General features: G+C 38.7%; 2 protein-coding genes across 2 annotated transcripts; both read left to right on the top strand.

Moving 5' to 3' along the window:
* The first annotated feature begins 652 nt into the window (after nt 1-652).
* LOC127640424 (exocyst complex component 3-like protein) lies at nt 653-7,670 on the top strand. Its single transcript, XM_052122992.1, is given in 14 exon segments — nt 653-868; nt 1,662-1,837; nt 2,828-3,047; nt 3,192-3,604; nt 3,769-4,058; nt 4,139-4,256; nt 4,369-4,494; nt 4,620-4,720; nt 4,820-4,936; nt 5,080-5,350; nt 6,597-6,703; nt 6,705-6,750; nt 6,845-6,978; nt 7,076-7,670. Coding segments are annotated over 14 exon segments (2,340 nt in total). The 5' UTR covers nt 653-834; the 3' UTR covers nt 7,263-7,670.
* Nucleotides 7,671-8,458: 788 nt separating this feature from the next.
* On the top strand, nt 8,459-21,964 carry LOC127640426 (protein arginine N-methyltransferase 7-like). The gene is given in 17 exon segments (XM_052122998.1): nt 8,459-8,655; nt 8,956-8,992; nt 10,993-11,142; nt 11,242-11,350; nt 11,461-11,573; nt 13,096-13,325; nt 13,423-13,603; nt 13,691-13,815; nt 13,943-14,069; nt 14,176-14,259; nt 14,352-14,399; nt 14,485-14,574; nt 20,637-20,798; nt 20,885-20,959; nt 21,128-21,299; nt 21,368-21,453; nt 21,629-21,964. Coding segments are annotated over 17 exon segments (2,043 nt in total). The 5' UTR covers nt 8,459-8,560; the 3' UTR covers nt 21,788-21,964.
* The last annotated feature ends 185 nt before the right edge of the window (nt 21,965-22,149 follow it).

Genomic DNA, 22,149 nt, shown 5'->3' with positions numbered 1-22,149 from the left:
CCAATCCAGTTTCAAAATGTTATAGGCATTTGTAGCAATATAATGATTACCACAAAAATGTATATCAACTTGTCCTTCCTTTTCTTTAAAAAAACAAAAAGCAAAAATCTGGGTTCCAGTTAGGAATTTACTATGGAAGTGTATGGGACCAATCCATAAACATTAAAATACTCACTATTTCAAAAGTATAGCCACAAGATGTAAACAATATGTGTTAACATGATTTTATTTTGATAAAATAGCTTAATAACCTTTTCTTTGTAAAGTTATTTCCAATTTTAAAACGTTGTTGCCATGACGATTTCATGTCAACGAACACTAAAATCCAGAAATTACAGTAAAAATTTATATTTAAAAATTTTACAGCTCAAATAACACACGAGTAATAAGTTAAGAATATTCTGGAACAATAAAAATCGTCACATACGTCCATGACCATTCCAAAAGAAATCTAATTGATGCGGATACACGTAAAACCTTTGAGACTTCTTCAGGCAATTTAAAACATACCTCAGACACAGAGAGGCACTGTTGCACATGAAGCCCACCCCCACACTCATTGCTCACCATCTGGATCATTCAGAGGGCGGAGTTCCCGCTTTCCCTCCGTCCCTCTTGCTCTCTCTCCCTTCCCTTCCTGCCGTCCACTAAGCAGAGGATGTGTCTGGGAGTGTGAGAGAGGAAGGGTGGCAGTAAAGTGGGTATGTACCCTCTCTCTTCTTCGCCCTCTTCTCTCTCTCTCTGTTGATTGCTCTATCTCGCGACAGTGAGCAGGCCCTCTGGCAGGGCAGTCTCTTAGTGGCGGAACGGTGGACAGTTGAGAAACAAGCCTAAATGTCAGACAAGAATGGCTATGACAATCATGAAGGTACACATCCTTTCTCGTTACTGGTTGTTTGCTTGCAACATATACGTATATGAAAATAGAGCACAACAGTAGTCTTCTGAGAGTAATAATCCCATTCAAAATCTTTGAAATTGATTTTAGGAAACTTTTAAGACTGATCTACCACAAGCTTTGAGATTGTTAATCTATGGTATATGCTTCTGTACAAATCAGTAAGCGTGGCTTTAACTTTTTTTTTATAAAAATACATTACAAGCCACTATCCAAGGAATAGATTTTCCAATTAGAGAACACTGTTAACTTTGCAGTCAAATGTTCCCACAAGTGAGAACAATAATTTTTATATACAGTAGGCCTACATTTCAATATTGTGTAAATCCTTATGATATATGCAACTTTTATGTTATTTGTATCCCAAAGCTGTAAGCTTGATAGTACTTACAATTTGAGTCTGAAACTGTTTAGCATGATGCTGTCATTTTTCATTGAGAGGGGAAAAGGTTTACTTTCTGCCTAGAAGCTGTTCTTCGGTAATATGCAGTATACTTAAAAAGATTCTCAAGAACTCGAGCATGGGATTATCGCCTATGAAATTGAAATTGAAACTTTGACCTTAATAACTATCAAGACAAAGCTGAATCAATTCTATGGGAAAGAGGTGAATTTAAGACTGATGTCAAATTCCATTATATGTAGCCTTGTGCTGGTTTCTCAAAGCATGCATTCTCTTGGTACACACTGTAGCAATAACGTAGCATTGCATCTGAACTGCACAATTTTTCTCTGCTGTGTATGGCGCCATTTTGATTGATAGATGCCCTTGTGCCAGTGGAGGTATGGCCAGAGCTGGAGAGAGCTGAGTGTTTGGCTCGGGGTGCTGCACTGAAATGGGCCTCAGGTGTCTTTTGTTGTCCAGAGCATCTGGAGAAACTTGGACAATACAGGAAAAGAGAGAGCCAACGAACCACTTCTATTCAATCCAGATTAAAGGTAAGACTAAGAAGTAATAATGATTTCATTATTAAAAAAAAAGCATATACACCGATCATCCACAACATTAAAACCACTTGCTTAATATTGTGTAGGTCCCCCCTCGAGCCACCAAAACAGCACCAATCCGCATCTCAGAATAGGATTCTGAGATACTATTCTTCTCACAAAAATTGTACAGGACGGTTATCTGAGTTACAGTAGACTTCAATTGTCAATTGGAACCAGTTTGGACATTGTTGACCTCTCTAATCAGCAAGGCATTACCGTCCACAGAACTGCCACTCACTGGATGTTTTTTGTTTTTGGCACAATTATGAGTAAGTTCTAGAGGCTGTTGTGTGTGAAAATCCCAGGAGATCAGCAGTTACAGAAATACTCAAACCAGCCCATCTGGCACCAACAATCATACCACAGTACAAATCACTGAGATCACAAATTTTCACATTCTGATGGTTAATGTAAACATTAACTAAAGCTCCTGACCTGTATCTGCATGATTTTATGCACTGCAATGCTGCCACATAATTGGCTGATTAGATAATTGCATGGATGATTGTTGGTGCCAGACGGGCTGGTTTGAGTATTTCTGTAACTCCTGATCTCCTGGGATTTTCAAACAACAGTCTCTAGAATTTACTCCAAATGGTGCAAAAAACAAAAAACATCCAGTGAGCGGCAGTTCTGTGGACGGTAATGCCTTGCTAATTAGAGAGGCCAGCGGAGAATATCCAGACTGGTTCGAACTGACAAAGTCTACGGTAACTCAGATAACCACTCTTTACAATTGTGGTGAGAAGAATAGCATCTCAGAATGCTATTCTGAGATGAGGGTTGGCGCTGTTTTGGCAGCATGAGGGAGACTTACACAATACCAGGCAGGTGGTTTTAATGTTGTGGCTGATCAACTTGAAGTATATTTTTCTACATTTCTATCTGTAGCAGCTGCAAGAAAAGTTACCTGCTCACTCTTACTTTTCATATTTGAAGTCATCTGTACAGTCCTATTTGGAAGGTGTTGATTGGGGTCTTGGTCAATTGCGAGAGGCACGAGCTGGGCTAAGAGAAGTGTCTCATGACTTGCACAAGGCAAGATTGGAGACCAGTAAAAATTCTGATGAGGTAACTACACTGGAGACACTTCGGGAGGTGTCTCTCCATCATCGCCAACTCCTTGCTGCAGTTAGCAACTTGCCACGCCTCTACAAAGGTAAGTGATTCTTCTTTCTAGAAGCAACATGGCATTTTAGTGCCACAAATGGCATTCTAAATTTTCTATAGCTTTTATTAAAATATGTTTGTTAATTCATGAATGCCTTAGTTTCTCATTTTATCCCAACCTCATTTCTGTCAGTGCGAAATATGGTGCTAGAGACAGAGAGGCTAGTGGAGTCTCGGAGGCTACTGGAAGCTCATGCTCGGCTAATGGAACTAGAGTGCTGGCAGGACGAGGTACTGCTACAGCTTCAGGGACCCAAGGGATCATCCGGAACAGGCCTAGGGTCTGAGGATGAGGAGCATTTGCAGAATTATTTCTCAGGTGTTGGACGGTTGGTGGATGCCCTTGCCAAGGAGCTTTGGGCAGTTGTAGGGAGTTGGCTGTCGCTCACTCATCAAAACCCCACACCATTTGTGTCAGCTGTACGTATAGTAGAGCGTGAAGAAGCTCTAGACAAGTTCTTTATGGAGGAGCGAAGATCAGCATCAGGACACTACAGAACCATGCCCCCTGGAAGACCACGCTGCTGGAGGGAACGCTTCTTTGAGGTTTGATGTTGATGAGCACTAAATTTCCTATTAAGAGAAGAACAAGCAAAAGCTTTAAAGCCACTCTCAATGTTTTTGTTTACAAGATGACACAACTTCAAATTGTAAAAAGGCGTGTGGTAAATTTACTTTAATTTGTACCTGTTCATCAAACTGTTGGCCAGGTGCTGGAGGAGGGAGTGTCATCCCGTTTCCGTAGTGTGTCGTACTTGCCCACCCAAGGACCATGGCTTGCTAGTCACTTGTCTGGACTACAGCATGGCATTATGGAAGACCTCTCAACAGTGCGCAACATTTTGGAACAGTGTGTTCCACCTCATTATCATCTAACAAGAGCCTACCTGCGATCCTGCCACCAGTTCTTGCAAACCCATCTTGGGCTAGTTACTGGATGGGAGCTAGAAAGTGGGGAAATTTTTGCTGTTCTTAACTGGGTTCTGCAAATTTACAACAGGTAAGTAAAGCATACAATCCTATATGAATTTGGGATATTGGCAATCATAAAGTTTATTATAAGAGAACATGTTCTTTAAGCTCAGAGATGATGGGTGATCCAGACCTTGTATCTGAGCTAGAAATTGAAGACCTGGGACCCCTGATATCTCAGGAAGGTCTCGAGCAGCTGCAGAATAAATATGTCCAAAAAGTTCGGGTAAGACTCATTGTGGTGTTTTAGTTTTTAACCATTAACATGTACTGTTCATTGTACAGTCTGAATAAATATGTCAGGAGTACTTGACAAGTGTGATAGTGATTGTTTGTAGAAGAGTGTCTCAGAATGGATGCACAAGGCTCTAGAAGTGGAGCTGACAGACTGGCAGAGGGACCAGGAACCAGACATTGACCATGAGGGCTGCTATCACACCAGCCTTCCAACCATCATCACTCAGGTACTTTAGTTGTGGCTAGAAAGAAATCCATTGACAGCACTCCTAAGTGTTGCATACATTGCACACATGGTATTTATGCCCCTGCCTGTAGAGTATTCTAACTACTATGGTGTCTGGGTTCATAGATGCTAGAAGAAAATACACGGGTGGCCTTAATGATAAGTGAAGCTCAGAGGGACCAGACAATCCAAATGGGCCTTCATGAGATGGAGAACCTCCTTAGACGGTGTGATTGATTAGCAATATTGAAGTACCCCTGTTGAAAAGACCAGCATATCAAATGCATAGTTGTTTACTTTCCTGTACTCTCTTTACATTGAAACAGGTTTCGAGATGCCATCATAGAATTTGGGACAGAGCATTACAGGGATCTCACCTCAAACAGTAACAAGTTCTATCTCCATTATCTTCTGGCCTGCATCAGCAACTGCATCATCCTCAAGTGAGATGATGTACAAGTATCTTTTTACAGCATGTCTGTGCTGTTTGTTTGAAAAAGTGTGTATTTAATTTAATGTTTATGTGTTAGTCAGATGCTTGCTTGTAAGAAATATATTTACATATTTGATATAAATGTACATCTAGAACTTCTGCAGAAAGCCTGCAGAAACAGTTGTGCTCCTTCCCCTCAAACCGTTTATCGCATGTTCCAACTGGGCCTCTGGCTGCCTTGGACCGTGCTGTGAGAAAAGCTTGTCAGCTAGTCATGGACCACCTACTGTTTGAGTTACAGCCCCATCTTCAGGGGCTCCTGTCTCATACCTGGCTGGTCCAGGAAGATTTAACCCCAAAAATGTGTGGGGTTCTGGAACATCACTGTGAACTCTACAACAGAGTGCGTCAACCTTGTCGGCAGGTAAGTGTTTAGTCATTCATCATACTTTGGAGCCGATCTCACAGAACTTAATATTATGTCAGTCTACTTTTTTTTTAATTATTTTTCAATGTAAACATGCACTAGACCAGTGTTTCCTAACCACTGTGCCGCGGCACAATAGTGTGTCGTGAAAGATTGTCAGGTGTGCCGTGGAAAATTACCAAATTCCACAAAATAAATAAATGAATGAAAAAAATTATCATTTCAGAGATTTAAACTTCCAAATTTGCCATTTTGAAAACATAATTGGTCAATTTTGTGAAAGTGAAGAGCAATGAGTAATGTGCAAAAGTGACTGATATTTATATGCGTTAAGGGTCTTTCACGTGACTCGTGTCAGTGCTGCAGAATACATTGAAGTCTATGAAGTGATGTCACTTTACACCAAAGTGTTTTTCACACACACATTTTTGCTTCACCAATAATGTCTTTCAGAGTACTAAGCAACAACATGTATTTAAAAACTGTCCAAATTTACGAAGAGACATTGAATGATTTCTATTTATTAAATATTACCTTTTCGTTTTTAGGAATATCAGAGACCCCAGTTATTGAACTACTTTAAATTCACCAAGAAAACGTTTAGACCTAAACATAAACAAGTCCTTTTATTACTTTCTGCTATCAAAGCAACTGCAGGTTTTTTCTCTCTTCCAAATACATGTTTTCAATATATAATGTGCACACCTCCTGCTTTTGTACATGGCAAACTCGTAAAATCACCCCTCTGCGACACTTTCTGCAACTCTTGCCATGTGGAGGGCAATGTGGCACTTGACGCTGGTAATGAATGGAGCGTTGAAAAACATGATTTTGCTGTGCAAACTGAAAGATTATAAAGGGTGACATTTCTTATTCAGCTTCTCTACATGCAGCTTTATTCAAGCTGTCAAATCACATGAATACAGATTTGCTACAGAAAAACTGCATACACAGTGTATCTCCTAGCCTAGGCTAAAGTCAATAACGAATTTCATTTGATAAAGATTTGAGTCGAATTTAATATAAAGTACTATATGTGAGTGGTGCTGACTGGCGCTGAAGAATTTTGAGTAGCCCCCTTAGTCCTAGCTGGACACAACCGATGGACGCCAAATGGTGGCACCAGTGTGCATACATTTATAGAACATGCCTGTTTCAAATTTTAGGACTCTGTATGTTGTCTGCCTGAGGTGTCAGGTGGGAACAATTAACAATACACGTGTCATGTGATCCCCGTTCATAGAGACTAAAGGAGGAGTGTCAGTGGCTAACTGTTGTTGAGTACGTCCGCACATTGATGCAGAAGAGACTGGTCTGTCGAAGTTGTGACGAGCGATGCCAGTTGGCCCAGCTTAACACAGGATGCTGAACAGCTAAGGAACCACTTTCAAAGCATGGTGAAACCTCGTTTACAATTACATTTACCTATTTGGACATTTTCCATGATACAAAAATTACATTTGTCTAAACGTAATGCTTTTTTATTTTAAGGAGATTGAAGTGACCATAGGTGAGGTGAATCCCACTGCATTGATACTTGTGCTGGCAGACCTAATCTATTTGAAAGACATGGGCATGCTAACACTGGAGATTTCTCAATTGGTAACCAAGTACCCTGATATTAGGTGAGATTTCACACCAAGCACACCATTATCCTAAAATCACCTCTAATTCAGTGACTAGTCTATGTTTTGAGACAACTTATAAGGTGTTTATTTTCAGTGAGAAGCATGTTTCTGTGATGTTGGACATAAGAGGAGATGTCCCCAAAGATGTGCGGGGGTCTGTCTTAGATTTTCTGGAGCACAGTGCTCCACCTTTACCACCAGGATACCGCCCAATCTTCTCAGAAATCCTTGTTCCCTCTTCCTGCATGTCATTCTGTCTGCCAACTGCAAAGTGTACTTGAAAAACAATCTAGCCCGATTGTATTAAAGCAGGATATTCATCATAAATTCATCACTACTCCATATGATTAGCATTTCCACTGTCTGTGCTATCATGTCTGAACAAAGCCTTGTTATAGAAGTAAATCACTGTGCCAAAATAATATTTACATTCATTAAATTTACAGATTTTTATATATATTTTTTAAAACAAAGTGCACAAACCATGTTAGTGCCCCCAAAACATTATGGTATACCAAGAAAAATCAGTCTGGCTCATTGTATTTGTACATATTTTTTGAAGGAAATTAAACAATAGAATGTAAATGTCTTACAATGGTATTGTTACCAAACATAAAGTTTCCAAAGATACTCTGATTGATATAATCTATTGGTCTATCGTGGTTCACTGTGTATATTGTGGTTGACCTTTGAACAATAAAGTAATGCATTTTAATACAAAATATTCTTTTTTGGAAGTCATAATTCATAAATTCAAAGCTATTTTAATAAGTAGCATTATACCATGGTATTACTGTATTTTTTTTTGTTTTTGTTTTTTGGTATCAGAAGTCTTGTATTGTCATTTGTAATAGAAATATATTATAGAAATATGATGGTGTTTTTAGAATACCTTGGTGTATGTGAAACTGGTTATCAATCACTCAGTACCTCGGCAATGAATCCACACTTGCCATCAATGTTTACAGTGTTGCTCGGTACCATATTACTGTATAACCATCTGATACTGTGAACCATGGTTCAGCCAAAGTACTTTTTTGTAAGGTTTAATATTAGTTATGTAGTAGTGTTAAGCATAAAAGTGCTTTAAAAAAAAAACTTACCCTTTTTTGCACTGCATTTATGGAGCTCTTTACAATCTTATGCAAACTGCTAAATGGATCTAACAAGATATAAAGCCTGAAGTAAAACTGAAGAGGGAGGGAATTATGCTTCAGACATACATTTTATAAAACAGATTGAGAGCCAAATGATGTGCAACAACAGAACACTGCCAAAATACAAATGATTTCATCCACTTTAAAAGTGGGTTCCGTTCCGGTCCTAAAACTAAAAGTGCAGGAACTTACCTTGATATCGTAACATTTACATGGATACTGTCTCTGTTGTTTGTCGTTTTGGCAACAGCTAGCTGAAGGTTGAGGGCGCTATGCTGATGTCATTCGAGGGCGCGTTTTAGCGAAAAAACATGGCCGCACCCTGACAGATCATGTTGGCTTCATCTGTTATGGCATGAGTTACACATTTAGAGACCAACATACATTAATACACAGGGTTATCACTGAAGACTGAGAGGACAATGAAGACATTTTGCGGGCGTGCAAATCCAACAACCGGAGCGCTGGATTGGGTGGAGGAGAGCGAGGAATATGATTATCATCAGGAGCTTGCCAGGTGCGTAAATCAGTCAGATAACCTCATGCAATGTTAAAACACATTAATCATTTATAATCCTTGCGGGGTTGTGTTGGAGCGACTTGTGTTTTGATTTATTAAAAAAAAGCACTCCTTAAAACTACAATACTTGACAGTGACTTGTTGCTATTAACGTTGTAACACGTGGTCACGTTGCTCAATGCCAGATCTTCAGTTATACACAATCTAATTTTAGAGTTTGTCATGTGCTGTCTTGTCGTGGGACGGGGGGTAAATTAATTTGACATGTCCGGATAATGGTTTGTTTGTGTCTGTCAGGTCTTGCTATGCAGATATGCTCCATGATAAAGACAGGGTGAGTTTTGTTGTTGACAGTCCTTCATCCATAAACACACATCAAAACTATTCACGTCGATAGGTTAATATTGGTAATCACAGATTTCAAATAGTTTCAATAACACTTTTCAGGGTTGTCACAATCATGGAAAATCTGGAAATAGCAGGAAACTGTGATTTCCAGGCCTTGAAAAGTCATTATGAATGTCACAGAATTTTCTGTGAATATAGAAATGTATTGTTGTGCACAGATATTAAATAATTTTTCAAGCTAGATATTACTTTTTCCAAGTCCAGTCTCTGAAAAATCGTTTTTACAAATGACTGGAGGTCATGGAAATGAATTTGTCACACTTCATGGGATGCAGTCTTTGAGATTTAGCTCCTATACTTATCAGATATACTTATTAATTTCTTTATCTATCTATCTATCTATCTATATAGATATCTATATATATATATATATATATATATATATATATATATATGGACCAAAATATATGTTTTTAAAGCACTGGTCAAACACTGAGAAATGTTTAATATATTATTTACCATATTTAAATGTAAATACATTTAATATCTTAAAATATAAAATCTTATGTATTATAATGAATTGTACTAATTAATATATAAATAAACATCCTCTCACTTTCAACTGCTTTTATTTTCAGCAAACTTAACATGTGTAAATATTTGTATGAACATAAAAAGATTCAATAACTAAGACATAAACTGAACAAGTTTCACAGACATGTGACTAACCGCACTTGCAAGTTCCTGGACATTTCTGGCGGAATGGCCCTAGCCCTCACCCTTCGATCCAGCAGGTCCCAGATGTGCTCAATGGGATTGAGATCCGGGCTATTTGCTGGCCATGCCAGAACACTGACATTCCTGTCTTGCAGGAAATCACGCCCAGAACGAGCAGTTGACTGGTGGCATTGTCAGGCTCAAGGGTCTTGTCAGGATGAGCATGCAGGAATGGTACCACATGAGGGAGGAGGATGTCTTCCCTGTAACGCACAGCATTGAGATTGCCTGCAATGACAACAAGCTCAGTCCGATGATGCTGTGACACACCGCCCCAGAACATGACAAACTCCACCTTCAAATCGATCCCGCTCCAGAATACAGGTCTCGGTTTAACGCTAATTTCTTAGACGTTAAACGCAAGTCCGACCTTCACCCATGATGAGACAAAACCTCGACTCGTCAGTGAAGAGCACTTTTGCCAGTCCTGTCTGGTCCAGCGAAGGTGGGTTTGTGCCCATAGGTGACGTTGTTGCCAGTGATGTCTGGAAGGACCTGCTTTACAACAGTTCTATAAGCCTTCAATCCAGCCTCTCTCACTCTATTGCGGACAGTTTGAGCACTGATGAGGGACTGTGTGTTCCTTGTGTAACTTGGGCTGTTGTTGTTGCCATCCTGTACCTGTCCCACAGGTGTGATATTCGGATGTACCGATCCTGTGCGGGTGTTGTTACACATGGTCTGCCACTGCAAGGACGATCAGCTGTCCTTCCTGTCTCACATTACGGACATTGCAATTTATTGCCCTGTCCACATCTGCAATCCTCTTGCCTCCATGCAGCATGCCTAAGGCACGTTCACGCAGATGAACAGGGACCCTGGGCGTCTTTCTTTTGGTGTTTTTCTGGATGGCAGTATTTGTTGCTCCAAAATGAATTAATGGTGCCCTTGCAGGTGAGATCTTGAATGATCTTTGCTCTTGAAGGACTAGGCTGTTTTTGGAGACTCCTTTTAAACTATTACGTGATTGCCTCACCTGTTTAACATCTGTTTCACATTGCCTTGTTATTTCAACTCGTCTAATTGTTATTATATTGCCACTGTCTCAACCTTTTTAGAGCGTTTTGCAATCATCTGATTTGAAATGACTGTACATTTAAAGACAAACATTGAAATTCACAGGGAAAAACATAAAATATATATATATAAAAAACTGTATTTTATTTTTCACATCATTAATTGTGTATTTCTCTACATTTTGCTCCTTAGAATGAGAAATACTATCAGGGCATCCGAGCAGCAGTTAGCAGAGTGAAGGCACGTGGAGAACGGGTAGTGGTGCTGGACATTGGCACTGGAACTGGTCTGCTCTCCATGATGGCAGTGAGAGCTGGAGCTGATTACTGTTACGCCATAGAGGTACTCACTTATACACAGTCATGTGGTGAATCGTGATTAACAATGGTGATATTAATTCTGAAAACAAAAATGTGATTATGACATAAATGCTGTGCACAGGTGTTTAAACCCATGGCACAAGCTGCTGCTTGCATCGTGCAGAGGAATGGATTCTCAGATAAAATCAAGATCATCAACAAACACTCCACTGAGGTTACAGTCGGACCTGGTTAGACAACCACCATTTATATGTGCTTGTTTTACCAGTGACAGGTTCATCCCCTACACTATGTATGACACAGTGGTAATTGTAAGAATTAAATAGCATTGTATCTGCAGATGGAGACATGCAAGAGAGAGCAAATGTTCTTGTCACGGAGCTGTTTGATACTGAGCTGATTGGTGAAGGAGCATTGCCCAGCTATGAGCATGCACACATGCATCTTGTCCAAGTATCTACAGTTCAGAATTTCAATGTGCCTTAAAGGAGTAGCATACCCAAAAATGTTAATTCTATCTATATATACTCACCCAACTTATGTTATTTCTTTCCTCCACTGTACACAAAGGAGACACATTTAACTGACTCCGAGGTGTATTACAATATTACAAAATGTTATTTAAAGAAAGAAAGTATTTGAAAATGGGGAAAAAGACAAGGGCTGGAATGAGGGAATTAACTACAATCCCTTAAAGCATTGCAAATGACATAGTCTCATTTACTTATAGATATGTATATACTGTAAGTAGTTTTAAAATAGAACGATTTGATTGCGTCTTGAAAGTGGGCAGTCACTGCAGAGCTCGCTCGGCATGCTTTTTCACCGCTCTTGTCTGATTGGTGGATTTTTTTTGGTTTTAGGTTGATGGGTAAAAAAATTTTTTTTTTTTGCATTTAATAGTGAATTTTCGATTAAATGCAATTTTTTTTATTTTTTTTATTTAATAATACATTTGTACGGAAGAGGATTAGGGCCAAGCAATAATAAAAAAATAAAACCATCTCGAGATTAAAGTCATTATAATGCGAGATTAAACTCGTTAAATTTCGAGAAAAAAAGTCGAAATACAATCTTGAGAATAAACTCATTAAATATCGAGAATAAAGTCGTTGTGTTTCGAGATTAAACTCGTTAAAATTTCGAGAAAAAAGTCGAAATACAATCTTGAGAATAAACTCATTAAATATCGAGAATAAAGTCATTATAATGCGAGATTAAACTCGTTAAAATTTCGAGAAAAAAGTCGAAATACAATCTTGAGAATAAACTCATTAAATATCGAGAATAAAGTCGTTGTGTTTTGAGAAAAAACTCGTTAAGTTTAATCTCGCATTATAATGACTTTATTCTCGATATTTAATGAGTTTATTCTCAAGATTGTATTTCGACTTTTTTCTCGAAATTTAACGAGTTTAATCTCGAAACACAACAACTTTATTCTCGATATTTAATGAGTTTAATCTCGTATTATAATGACTTTAATCTCGAGATGGCTTTATTTTTTTATTATTATTGCTTGGCCCTAATCCTCTTCCGTACATTTGTAACATTTAGTTGACAAATTAGAATTTTTTATTTTTTTTTGACGGGTTGATGGCTTCAACAGAAGCATATACCTTCAACCTTGGAGCTGATGGTAGGTCTTTCTTTAAAGGTTTATATGTTATCTTTAAAAATCTATTCCCCTATGGAGAAAATTAATTGTGTGCTAAATAAATAGATGTAAATTAATGGGATTTTTACTTTTAGAACCAGACTGTTGCACTCTAGAGCTTTGTTTCAGTACTATGTATACAATTTAAATTTATGTTGAACTCTATTCATTTTCAGTGAATGACTCATATTTCAAGCTGTACAAAACAATCATACAGGTTTCAACTGATATAAGGGTGACAAAATGATGACAGGATTTTCATTTTTGATGCACTGTCCCTTTAACCTAAAGCATCTAAAGCCCTTCTGATTGATGCAGGCTGGTTGTGAGGCTGTGCCACATCGTGCCAAAGTCTATGCCCAGCTGGTTGAGTCAGATATGCTGTGGAAATGGTCACAGATTCAGCCCATCGAGGTTGATGGACACAAACTGTTGCCTCCTCCTTCTGTAGTAGAGTGTGCAGGAGCGCCCTCTGTCTGTGACATCCAGCTCAGTCAGGTGTCTCAACAATCCTTCACTCCACTCGGGCCCATCTGCACCATGTTCAGGTACGGGTTTTGCCCTAGATTAGCTCTCCAGATTAAAATGGGGATTTTTCCTTCTGCTTGCCCTGCTTCAACAAATAAATGTTTTCCTCTGCTTCAGCATTGACTTCAGCAAACCAGTCAGAAGTGCTGCTCAGTCCTACAAAGTACAATTCAAGGCCCAGTCTAGTGGGAGAGCACAGGTGGTCTTAACTTGGTGGGATATCGACATGGACCCCGCTGGTAGCATTGTTTGCACAATGGCCCCGAGTTGGACCTATACAGAACCTAATTCTTATCCTGTAAGTATTGGGCCTTAGCCAATCCATCCAAATATGAACATGTTATATTGTATAAATGTTCTGATTACTTTGTCATTTACTGTAAAGTGGAGAGATCACTGGATGCAGAGCGTCTGTTTCCTCCCTGCGGAGAAGAATGTGTCTGAGGGAGAAGAGCTCAGTTTAACAGTCTCCCATGATGATTACAGTCTCTGGTACAGCCTTTCACACAAGTAAGGATGCATTTGAGCAATTTGTTGTATAGACAAGTAATCATCAAGATATATAAAGGAAGACAATGTTGCATTTTGCAGGCCTGTTTAACTGCTGCTTTGGATTTCATGTTTTTGGTCAACAAAGTGATGTCAAAGTGACACCTTTTCGGCCGTGCTGTACCTGTCAGGCCCATCTAGTCTGGACAAGGCCACGCTTTGGGGAACTGAATGATGAGCAGAGGACTGAGAGTTACATGAATGCACTACGCAGAGTGAGTTTGACTTTTTTATGTTTTGATGTAAATATGAACTTGAAATGCTGCTTTCTGATGACTAAAGATTGCTCACATTTTAATGTGTGTGAATGTATCCTTGCAGATTTTGAAACCAGACAGTGTGTGTTTATCAGTCGGTGATGGGAGCCTGTTACCCATCTTTGCTCATCTGCTTGGAGCTAGGAAGGTAAGCTTTATCATCCTATCTTTGCCAAATTAAAAAGATGACTTTGGTCACAAGATTCACATATTTATATTATAATCTTTCTTTCTCTCTAGGTGTTTAGCTTGGAAAATTCTGGAATGGCAAAACAAGTGATTGAGCAGGTGAAAATTTGAATGGTAACACCTGAAATGTGTGCCTGCATGAGATCGAATATTACTTAATAAATGTTTTTGCTCTCACTCACAGGTTCTAAAAACGAATTCACTGAAGCACAGAGTACAGCTATTGGGAATCCAGCCTGAGCAGCTCACAATGGATGATTTGGAGGGAAATCAGGTGACTATAGGCCAATCCTTTTGCAAAGGCACCACTTACGTCTCACATGGAAGTGGTGGCAAAAAGCATGCGCAAACAGTAAAATTTGATCAGATTCCGTTGTTGAAAAATAATTTTGAGGGCTTTAGTAGACTGCTGTGGATTCAAGCCATCAACAGAGCTGACTAGACTGACGCAATCATTTCAACTCACGGATTGGCAGCAAACATTTATACGAACATTATTACAGGCATGTTGTTAACTCATATCATTATAATAAATGTATAGCTAAGGATATGTCTGTATTTATGATGGTTTTGTGTTGAACTTTCGTTTAAACCATCTATTCTGTAAAATCTAACACAACAGTCTATCGGCTTTCTGCCACCACTTACTGCGCATGCGTGGAATATTTAATTAACAATGGGATTGGTCTATTGTAGAACGACACTGAGGCAAAGGGTTTATTCTGTGAAGGGTTCTAAACTGTGGAACATGTTACCAAATGTAATCAAATCAATATAAGATACAAAGTATTTTAAATTAATGGTTAAGCACTGGCTTAAAATAAATCAGAGCTGTACTCATCCTTAATTATTAATTACATTTTGGTCTAATCCTGCAGTGTTAACAGGGTTGGGAGCAACATTTATAGTTTGATATTTTCTCTTTTTAATATTCAGCTGTTTAGTGTAATTCTGCCTGATTATTTAGGGAAGATACATTTTTTCTCAAGGAAACAGCCTATCTAGGGCTGTGAAATGCATATTAGCATGTGCTATAACCTTTATGCACAATAGGGGAGAGTGGGGTAAGATGAGCCAGTGGGTAAGTTGACCCACCCCTTGTTTCTAGGCAACTATGCACATTTGGTGTCATGTGACCATACATTCTGAAGGACTCCATCATTTCTATTTTGCTGTGAAGAGGAGAAGCACTTGGGACAATAGGTAAGTTGTTTTTTTTCACAAAAACACTTTTTTGCTTGTTAAAGTTAATTTTCTGCATTGCAGGTATACTAGTTGTTGTGCCAAAGCAAATGTATCTAGATCTAAAGTTGTGTATGGCACATGTTGGTGATTTGTCAACATATAAAACCATGTGAATCATTTAGCTAAAGGTTAGCCTGAATTGCTAAGCTAGGCCGTTTTTACCAAAATGGTTACTATGGGGCAAAGTGAGCCAGATGATGTGGGGTAAATTGAACCAGTGGTTCAACTTACCCCTAACTTAAGGCACTGAAGTTAAATTAAGTTTTAAGCATAACATTGTTTTAAATATAGTATTACACAACTGTTAACCATGCATTACACATTGCATAAAAGCTATCATGCCAAGAACCTACAAAAGAAGAACCAACTGGGGCTCAACACCCTTAGAAGAGATGGAGAGAGCAGCCATTGATGTTGAGGGCGGAAAATCCATCAGATCAGTGGCGAAGGACAGAAATATTGACAGGTCAACACTGCGGAGGTACATAAAAAAGAAGGAGGAAAAGACAGTCAAAACAGTAGGGTACAGTGGAACAGCAGAAGCCAAGAGAGTCTTCACATTAGAGGTGGAAAAGGAGCTTGCCGATCACATCAAAAAGTTGGCTGAGCAGTTCCATGGCCTCACTCCAAAGAAATGCTGTGAACTGGCATTCCAGTTTGCACAGAAAAACAACATCCCTGTCCCCAACAACTGGAAAGAGAAAGGTCTAGCGGGTAGGGTGTGTAGGAAATTACATTATAAATTTAGGACAGGAAAGGCTGACGCCTGTGGTTTCATGCCACGGTATCATGAAATTAATTAATTCTATTTTGTTAGGTCGAGATTGGTTCAAGAACTTTATTGCACGCCACCATCTTTCCTGTCGTATGCCTGAAGCAACATCTTTAGGAAGAGCTACAGCCTTCAACAAAACTACAGTCGGGGAGTTCTTTGACAATCTGACCAAAGTGATGGACAGGTGACAGAATTAATTTATTCCATAATATTAAAACAAATGAATGGCAACTATAGCAAGATACAAGAGTAAAGTACATTTACTGTACCAGAAATTGTCATGTGTTTACTTATCAGCCACAGTTACCAGGATATGTATTCAGGGCTGTTTAGTATGATTTTAGCATTGCTTGAAAAGCTTAACTATTCAGATTTTTTGCATCATGGCTCTTGTCTTTGTTTTATAGGTTTAAATTCCCTCCAAACATGATTTATAATGTTGATGAAACAGGTGTCACAACAGTGCAGACACCAAAGCAAGTTGTAGTGGAAAAGGGAAAGAAACAAGTGGGGGCCATCACATCTGCCGAAAGAGGAGAGCTTGTGACTGTGGTCTGTGCAGTCAATGCTACTGGGAATGCAGTGCCTCCCATGTTCATCTTCCCAAGGGTTAGATACAAAGACCATTTCATTACAGGAGCACCTCCAGGATCAATTGGTTCCTCCACCAGATCTGGCTGGATCAATGAAGACATCTTTGCTGAGTTCCTTGAACATCTGGTTCGGCATACCAAGTGCTCCTCTGACCATCCCATGCTGCTACTCCTTGATAACCACGAGGCCCATATTTCACTGAGGGCACTGGATTTAGCAAAGAGTAAGGGGATTGTTATGCTCACAATTCCACCCCACACATCTCATCGCCTGCAGCCTCTGGACAAGAGTGTCTATGGTCCATTCAAGACCTATTACAACAGAGCTCTTGATGGTTGGATGAGATCTAACCCAGGCAAAACAGCCAGCATATACCACATCCCTGTATGTGTGAACGAGGCTTTCATGTCGGCAATGACACCACGGAATATCTCTTCTGGATTCAGGTCCACAGGGATTTTTCCTTACAACAGAGATATTTTCTCTGATGCAGAGTTTGAACCATCCATGGTGTCAGACAGGCCAAACCCTGATGTGCTTTATACTTCTGAAGAAGATCCACCCATGGCTTCAACCTCCACCTCTGCTGAGTTGCCTTCACAGGCATGTTCTTCAACATGTGGGACAGATTCACTCCTCACCTTCCCTGGATATGTGTCTCCCACTGAAATTCTACCCTTACCCAAAAGTCAGCAGCCTAGGGCACAGACAAAGAGAAAGCGAGTGAAGACAAGGATCCTGACTGATACACCTGAAAAGCAGGCAATAGAAATGGAACATGAAAAGAGAAAAAACAAACTGAAGGGGAAACAAGTAACCAACATCAAAGAACAAGGAAAGTCCAAGAAGAAACAAACCAAGAAGAAAACCCCAGTGTACAGCAGCTCTGAGGAGAGTGATGTTCCCATCCCACTTGATGACACTACTGAGTGTGACAGCTCCCAGGATGAGAGTAGTGAACCAGACATCTCAGATCTGTCAGTTGGTGACTTTATTATTGTGAATTTTGTGACCAAATGCAACAGCTACCATTATATTGGCTTGGTTGAGAGCCTTGAGGACAATGAAGTTAATGCAAGATTCCTCAGAAGAATCCGAGGGAGCACTGGCAAAGACAAAGCCACCTTTGCATTCAAAGAAAATGATGTGGGATCTGTCCCACTGAATGATGTGCTGAAGAAGCTTCCTAAACCTCGAAAGGTTGGAGGAACTGCAAGGAGGGAGCAACAACTCATATTTCCCTGCAACCTTGATGGATGGAATGTCCAATAGTCATTTTCACTGTGCTGAGGTCTGGAATTTTAAACTGTTCTTTTGTTCTCACAAGTTCAAAACTGTGAAACTGTTTAACAAAATTGGAAATTAGAACTGAACACACTGAAGGGACGTTCTTTCTGCCAAACACGTTTGTGTGTGTGTGTTTGTGTGTGTGTGGGTGTGTGTGTGTGTGGACATGACTTGATTAACAGCATAAGAAATACAGCATATAACCATATTTCTTGCTCCTGAAAACTATGCTGGCAGTCCTTCACTTAACAGAAATGTTTAAAACTATTGTTCACCAATACAAAAAATAACAGATTAAAGGGAAAATTAAACTTTAATTGGTTTGTTTTGTGTTGTTTGTGGTAGCTTTAAAAAAATAACATTGTTTGGAAAGGTAAGTGTATTATTAAATTATAATTTTTTAAAGAGGCAAGTTATTATAATTTTTTTTATGCTTGCATTAAAACGTGAAAAATAATATGGTCAATTTACCCCCAGATGGCTCAATTTATCCACTGACTGGGATCAACTTACCCCTAGCCTGGGGTAAGTTGAGTCACATGAACACTTTTTTTTCTGAGGTCATATTTTCAAGGCTCTTTGTCATAGGTGCATTCTTATATTTTCAGTTGATAGGCAACATCCCAAATTAACAGTAGATGTCTTCATTGTACTTTTGTCTCAATTTCCCTTGCCTGGAGATCCACATAAGTAAAAACTGGCTCATCTTACCCCACCCTCCCCTACATCTTTTTTGTTTGTTTTTTGTTTTGCTGAAATCATGTTTTTGTAATGTCTCTATTCAAATTAATTACCGTAATAAATACTAGGGCTGTCAATCGAGTTAAATTTATAATCAAATTGATTACATGTGCTGAATAATTAATAGAATTTATTATGCATCAAAATTTGTTGATAAAGGCACCTAAATAAAAATTATAATAATATATATATTATAATTTATATAATTAAAGACTAAATTGAAGTAAACTGCATTATTTTGCCAGATGAGTAAAGCGTTGATTAGACAATACAAAAAGATCATTAGAAGAATTGGTACGTGTCAGAAAGGTGCTTTTGAAGTGTCTCACTTTAGTTTTGTCGCGTTTCACCTTCTCGTGACATAAATGTTGCGGTTTAGGACACTGTGTCAAGGTAAAAGTAGTTTAAAACTTTGAAAAACTTGTTTCGAGATCCCTGCATTCTATTGTGCTCAGTCCAGCTGTCTTTGAACGCAAAAGCATGTCATCAACCGTGAACGCTGCCTCATTCATTTTTTGCTGCCTGCTCTCACTGGTTGACGAAGCATGTTGCCCAGGGCCGTGCACAGTTCCCCCATGCTAATACTACTACTGTTGTTGTTATAACTGTCCCATTCTAAGATTCTCATGTCTATCTTATTCCTTATCAAACTCTTAGTATTATGTCCCTTAATAGTAAGTTACCAAGTCACTAAAATCCTCTCACCAGTTAGGCTCAGAACATTTTCACTCACTCTGTTACCTGACTTGTGATTTTAATAGTATTGTCTATATATATTAATATGAAAAACACACAACTCATATAAAATAATGTATATACTGTAACTACTTATATTTTTCTGTAAACTAATATTATATTAGTTTTGCTTAAAATATGCTTCCCTTGCAAACACAGTTATACATTACTTCCTCCCATAGCAAATTATTTTGAGGAAAAAAAATACTTTTTTTATTACAGAGAGTGTGCACTGTGCAGGATCTTTTGCTATATATTTTCATCACATGACCCGCTTGCTTGGTTGTAAAGAAATACTCCCTTTAGGAGCCTCTCTCTGCTCTTTCTCCTGTCTAATCTTCTTTTTTGTGAAGGGATGGTACAATAAGCAGTGTGCAACACACAATTTGAACATATACAATATGCACAGCATAATGTGATGCCTGATATGCAGACCTGGTGTTATTTAACATTGTGCAGTTCAATTCCAAGGTCACTTAAGTGTTATCACTGTCTTCACTGTTATTATATACTGTATATACAGGACTGGGCTTTATACATGCATTTATAGCCTACTTTAATACACTGTAAATTGTAGAAGACAGCTTGCTTCATATATTCAGTTTAGCAACAGTTGAACGGCTCACTAAATTCTTTATAAATTATATTATAACTGTATGATTTAGCTGTGCAGCATAGTAATTGGACCGCCTACATATATATAAGTTGACAACAAAATGAAAGAAAAGTATTTTTAGGGACTTACGTTAGCTTTGCGATCTGATCATTCTTTTTATGTACTAATGTTTTAACGCATTTGGCCCCGCTAAAGCAATGTCATTACTAATTTCTGCACATTTATGATGCGTACATTTATAGACTTTCCGCTGTTAAAATTTCTAAAAAAATGTTATTTCATTTTAAAAATGAAACGTCAATATTTTAAGTATTTTATATGACATTATGTGTTTCCCCTCCAGATATCAGTATTGATGGGAGAGCCGTACTTCAGCACCAGTCTGTTGCCCTGGCACTCACTGTTTTTCTGGTACTGCCGCACCGCTGTGGCCCAGCTGCTCCAGCCCAGTGCTGCTATCCTGCCCCATGCTGCGACACTTTACATAGTTGCTGTTGGATTCAGAGTACGTTTTTTTTTTTTTTGCTGACTTGGATTCTGTGACATACATTGTACTTTGAATTTGACATTTGACATGCTTTTATCTCTCAGGATCTGTGGAGAATAAGAGATCCGTGCGGAACTTGCGAGGGATTTGATGTTAGTCCAATGGATGAGATGATTCAGGTATGAACTGTCCTGCTTAGACTTGCACTTCTTCATAGTCTTTGGACTGATCTGTTTTCGGAAAATTAAGGGATGAGCTTTGAACTCAGTTGTTTTCGGTAATCACAGTTTTGCTTTTGGTAAAATTTTAAAATCCTTACCATGCCTTTGTAAATTGCCCCCACACAGCAATCTCTGGATTTCCATGAATCTAGGGAGGCAGAGCCACACTCACTGTGGGAGTACCCTTGTCGCGCCCTGACCAAACCACACCCGGTCATGATGTTCAATTTTACGCAATGTGTTCCTGAACAACCTATCAGCAGTCAAGGAACTGTGCCACTCACAGGGTAAAATAAGATCAGAGAATTATGCTTGCAGGAATCAGCCTACCTAAGATGGTTTATCTGAATGGTAACTTCAATATATGCGATGGCGTTGCCCTCTGGATGGAGTATCAACTGACAGAGGACATCACTGTAAGCATGGGCCTAACTAAACCAGTTGACGAAGAGGTACTAGTTAAATATTATCTTCCATTAAATATGTGTGTTAAATCAACAAATCAGAGCACCATTCAAATGAAATGTCATTCTTCAATAATAACACTGAAAATTGCTATTCAAACAAGATCATAAAAAGTATCAGTCAGTTTTAACCTGTGCATATTTTTTTTATTTATCTAAACAGGGAGCTTGTGAATGGAACCCACATCGGAAACAAGGCGTGTTCTTCTTTAGATCTGCGAATGAAAGTTCTGGAGATGGAAGGGAAGATCTCTCCTACAATTTAACCTTTGAACCTCATACTGGTGACATTAAAATGGACTTCTCTGTCACCTCACCCTAACGAATGGCCATGATGGTCAGGACCCAATTAAAGTCATCAGTTTACATTTTTGTTTCCAAAATGATGCTTATCCAAAACACTTCAATGAGCCGTTTTATGCTCTCCATAATACTCATTCACATTTAATACACTATATTAATTTATGTACGCAATCTGTGAGGCATTTCGATTAATAGACTGATGCCATTACTCAGAAATGTGTGCTTATATTAATTCTGTTTGTGCAGTGTAGAAGAAACTGGTGTGGTGTGGAACTACACAAGTTCCATCATGCTGCTTTAAATAGTGATAACTGTGAAATATATGCTGTATTAAAAGTGAGACAAAAATCCAAGTATTATTTTAAGATTTTATTTATCAGT

This window comes from Xyrauchen texanus, chromosome 49 (genome assembly GCF_025860055.1).
Source record: "Xyrauchen texanus isolate HMW12.3.18 chromosome 49, RBS_HiC_50CHRs, whole genome shotgun sequence".
Lineage (NCBI taxonomy): Eukaryota > Metazoa > Chordata > Actinopteri > Cypriniformes > Catostomidae > Xyrauchen > Xyrauchen texanus.
This window is presented reverse-complemented; position numbering and strand designations above follow the sequence as displayed.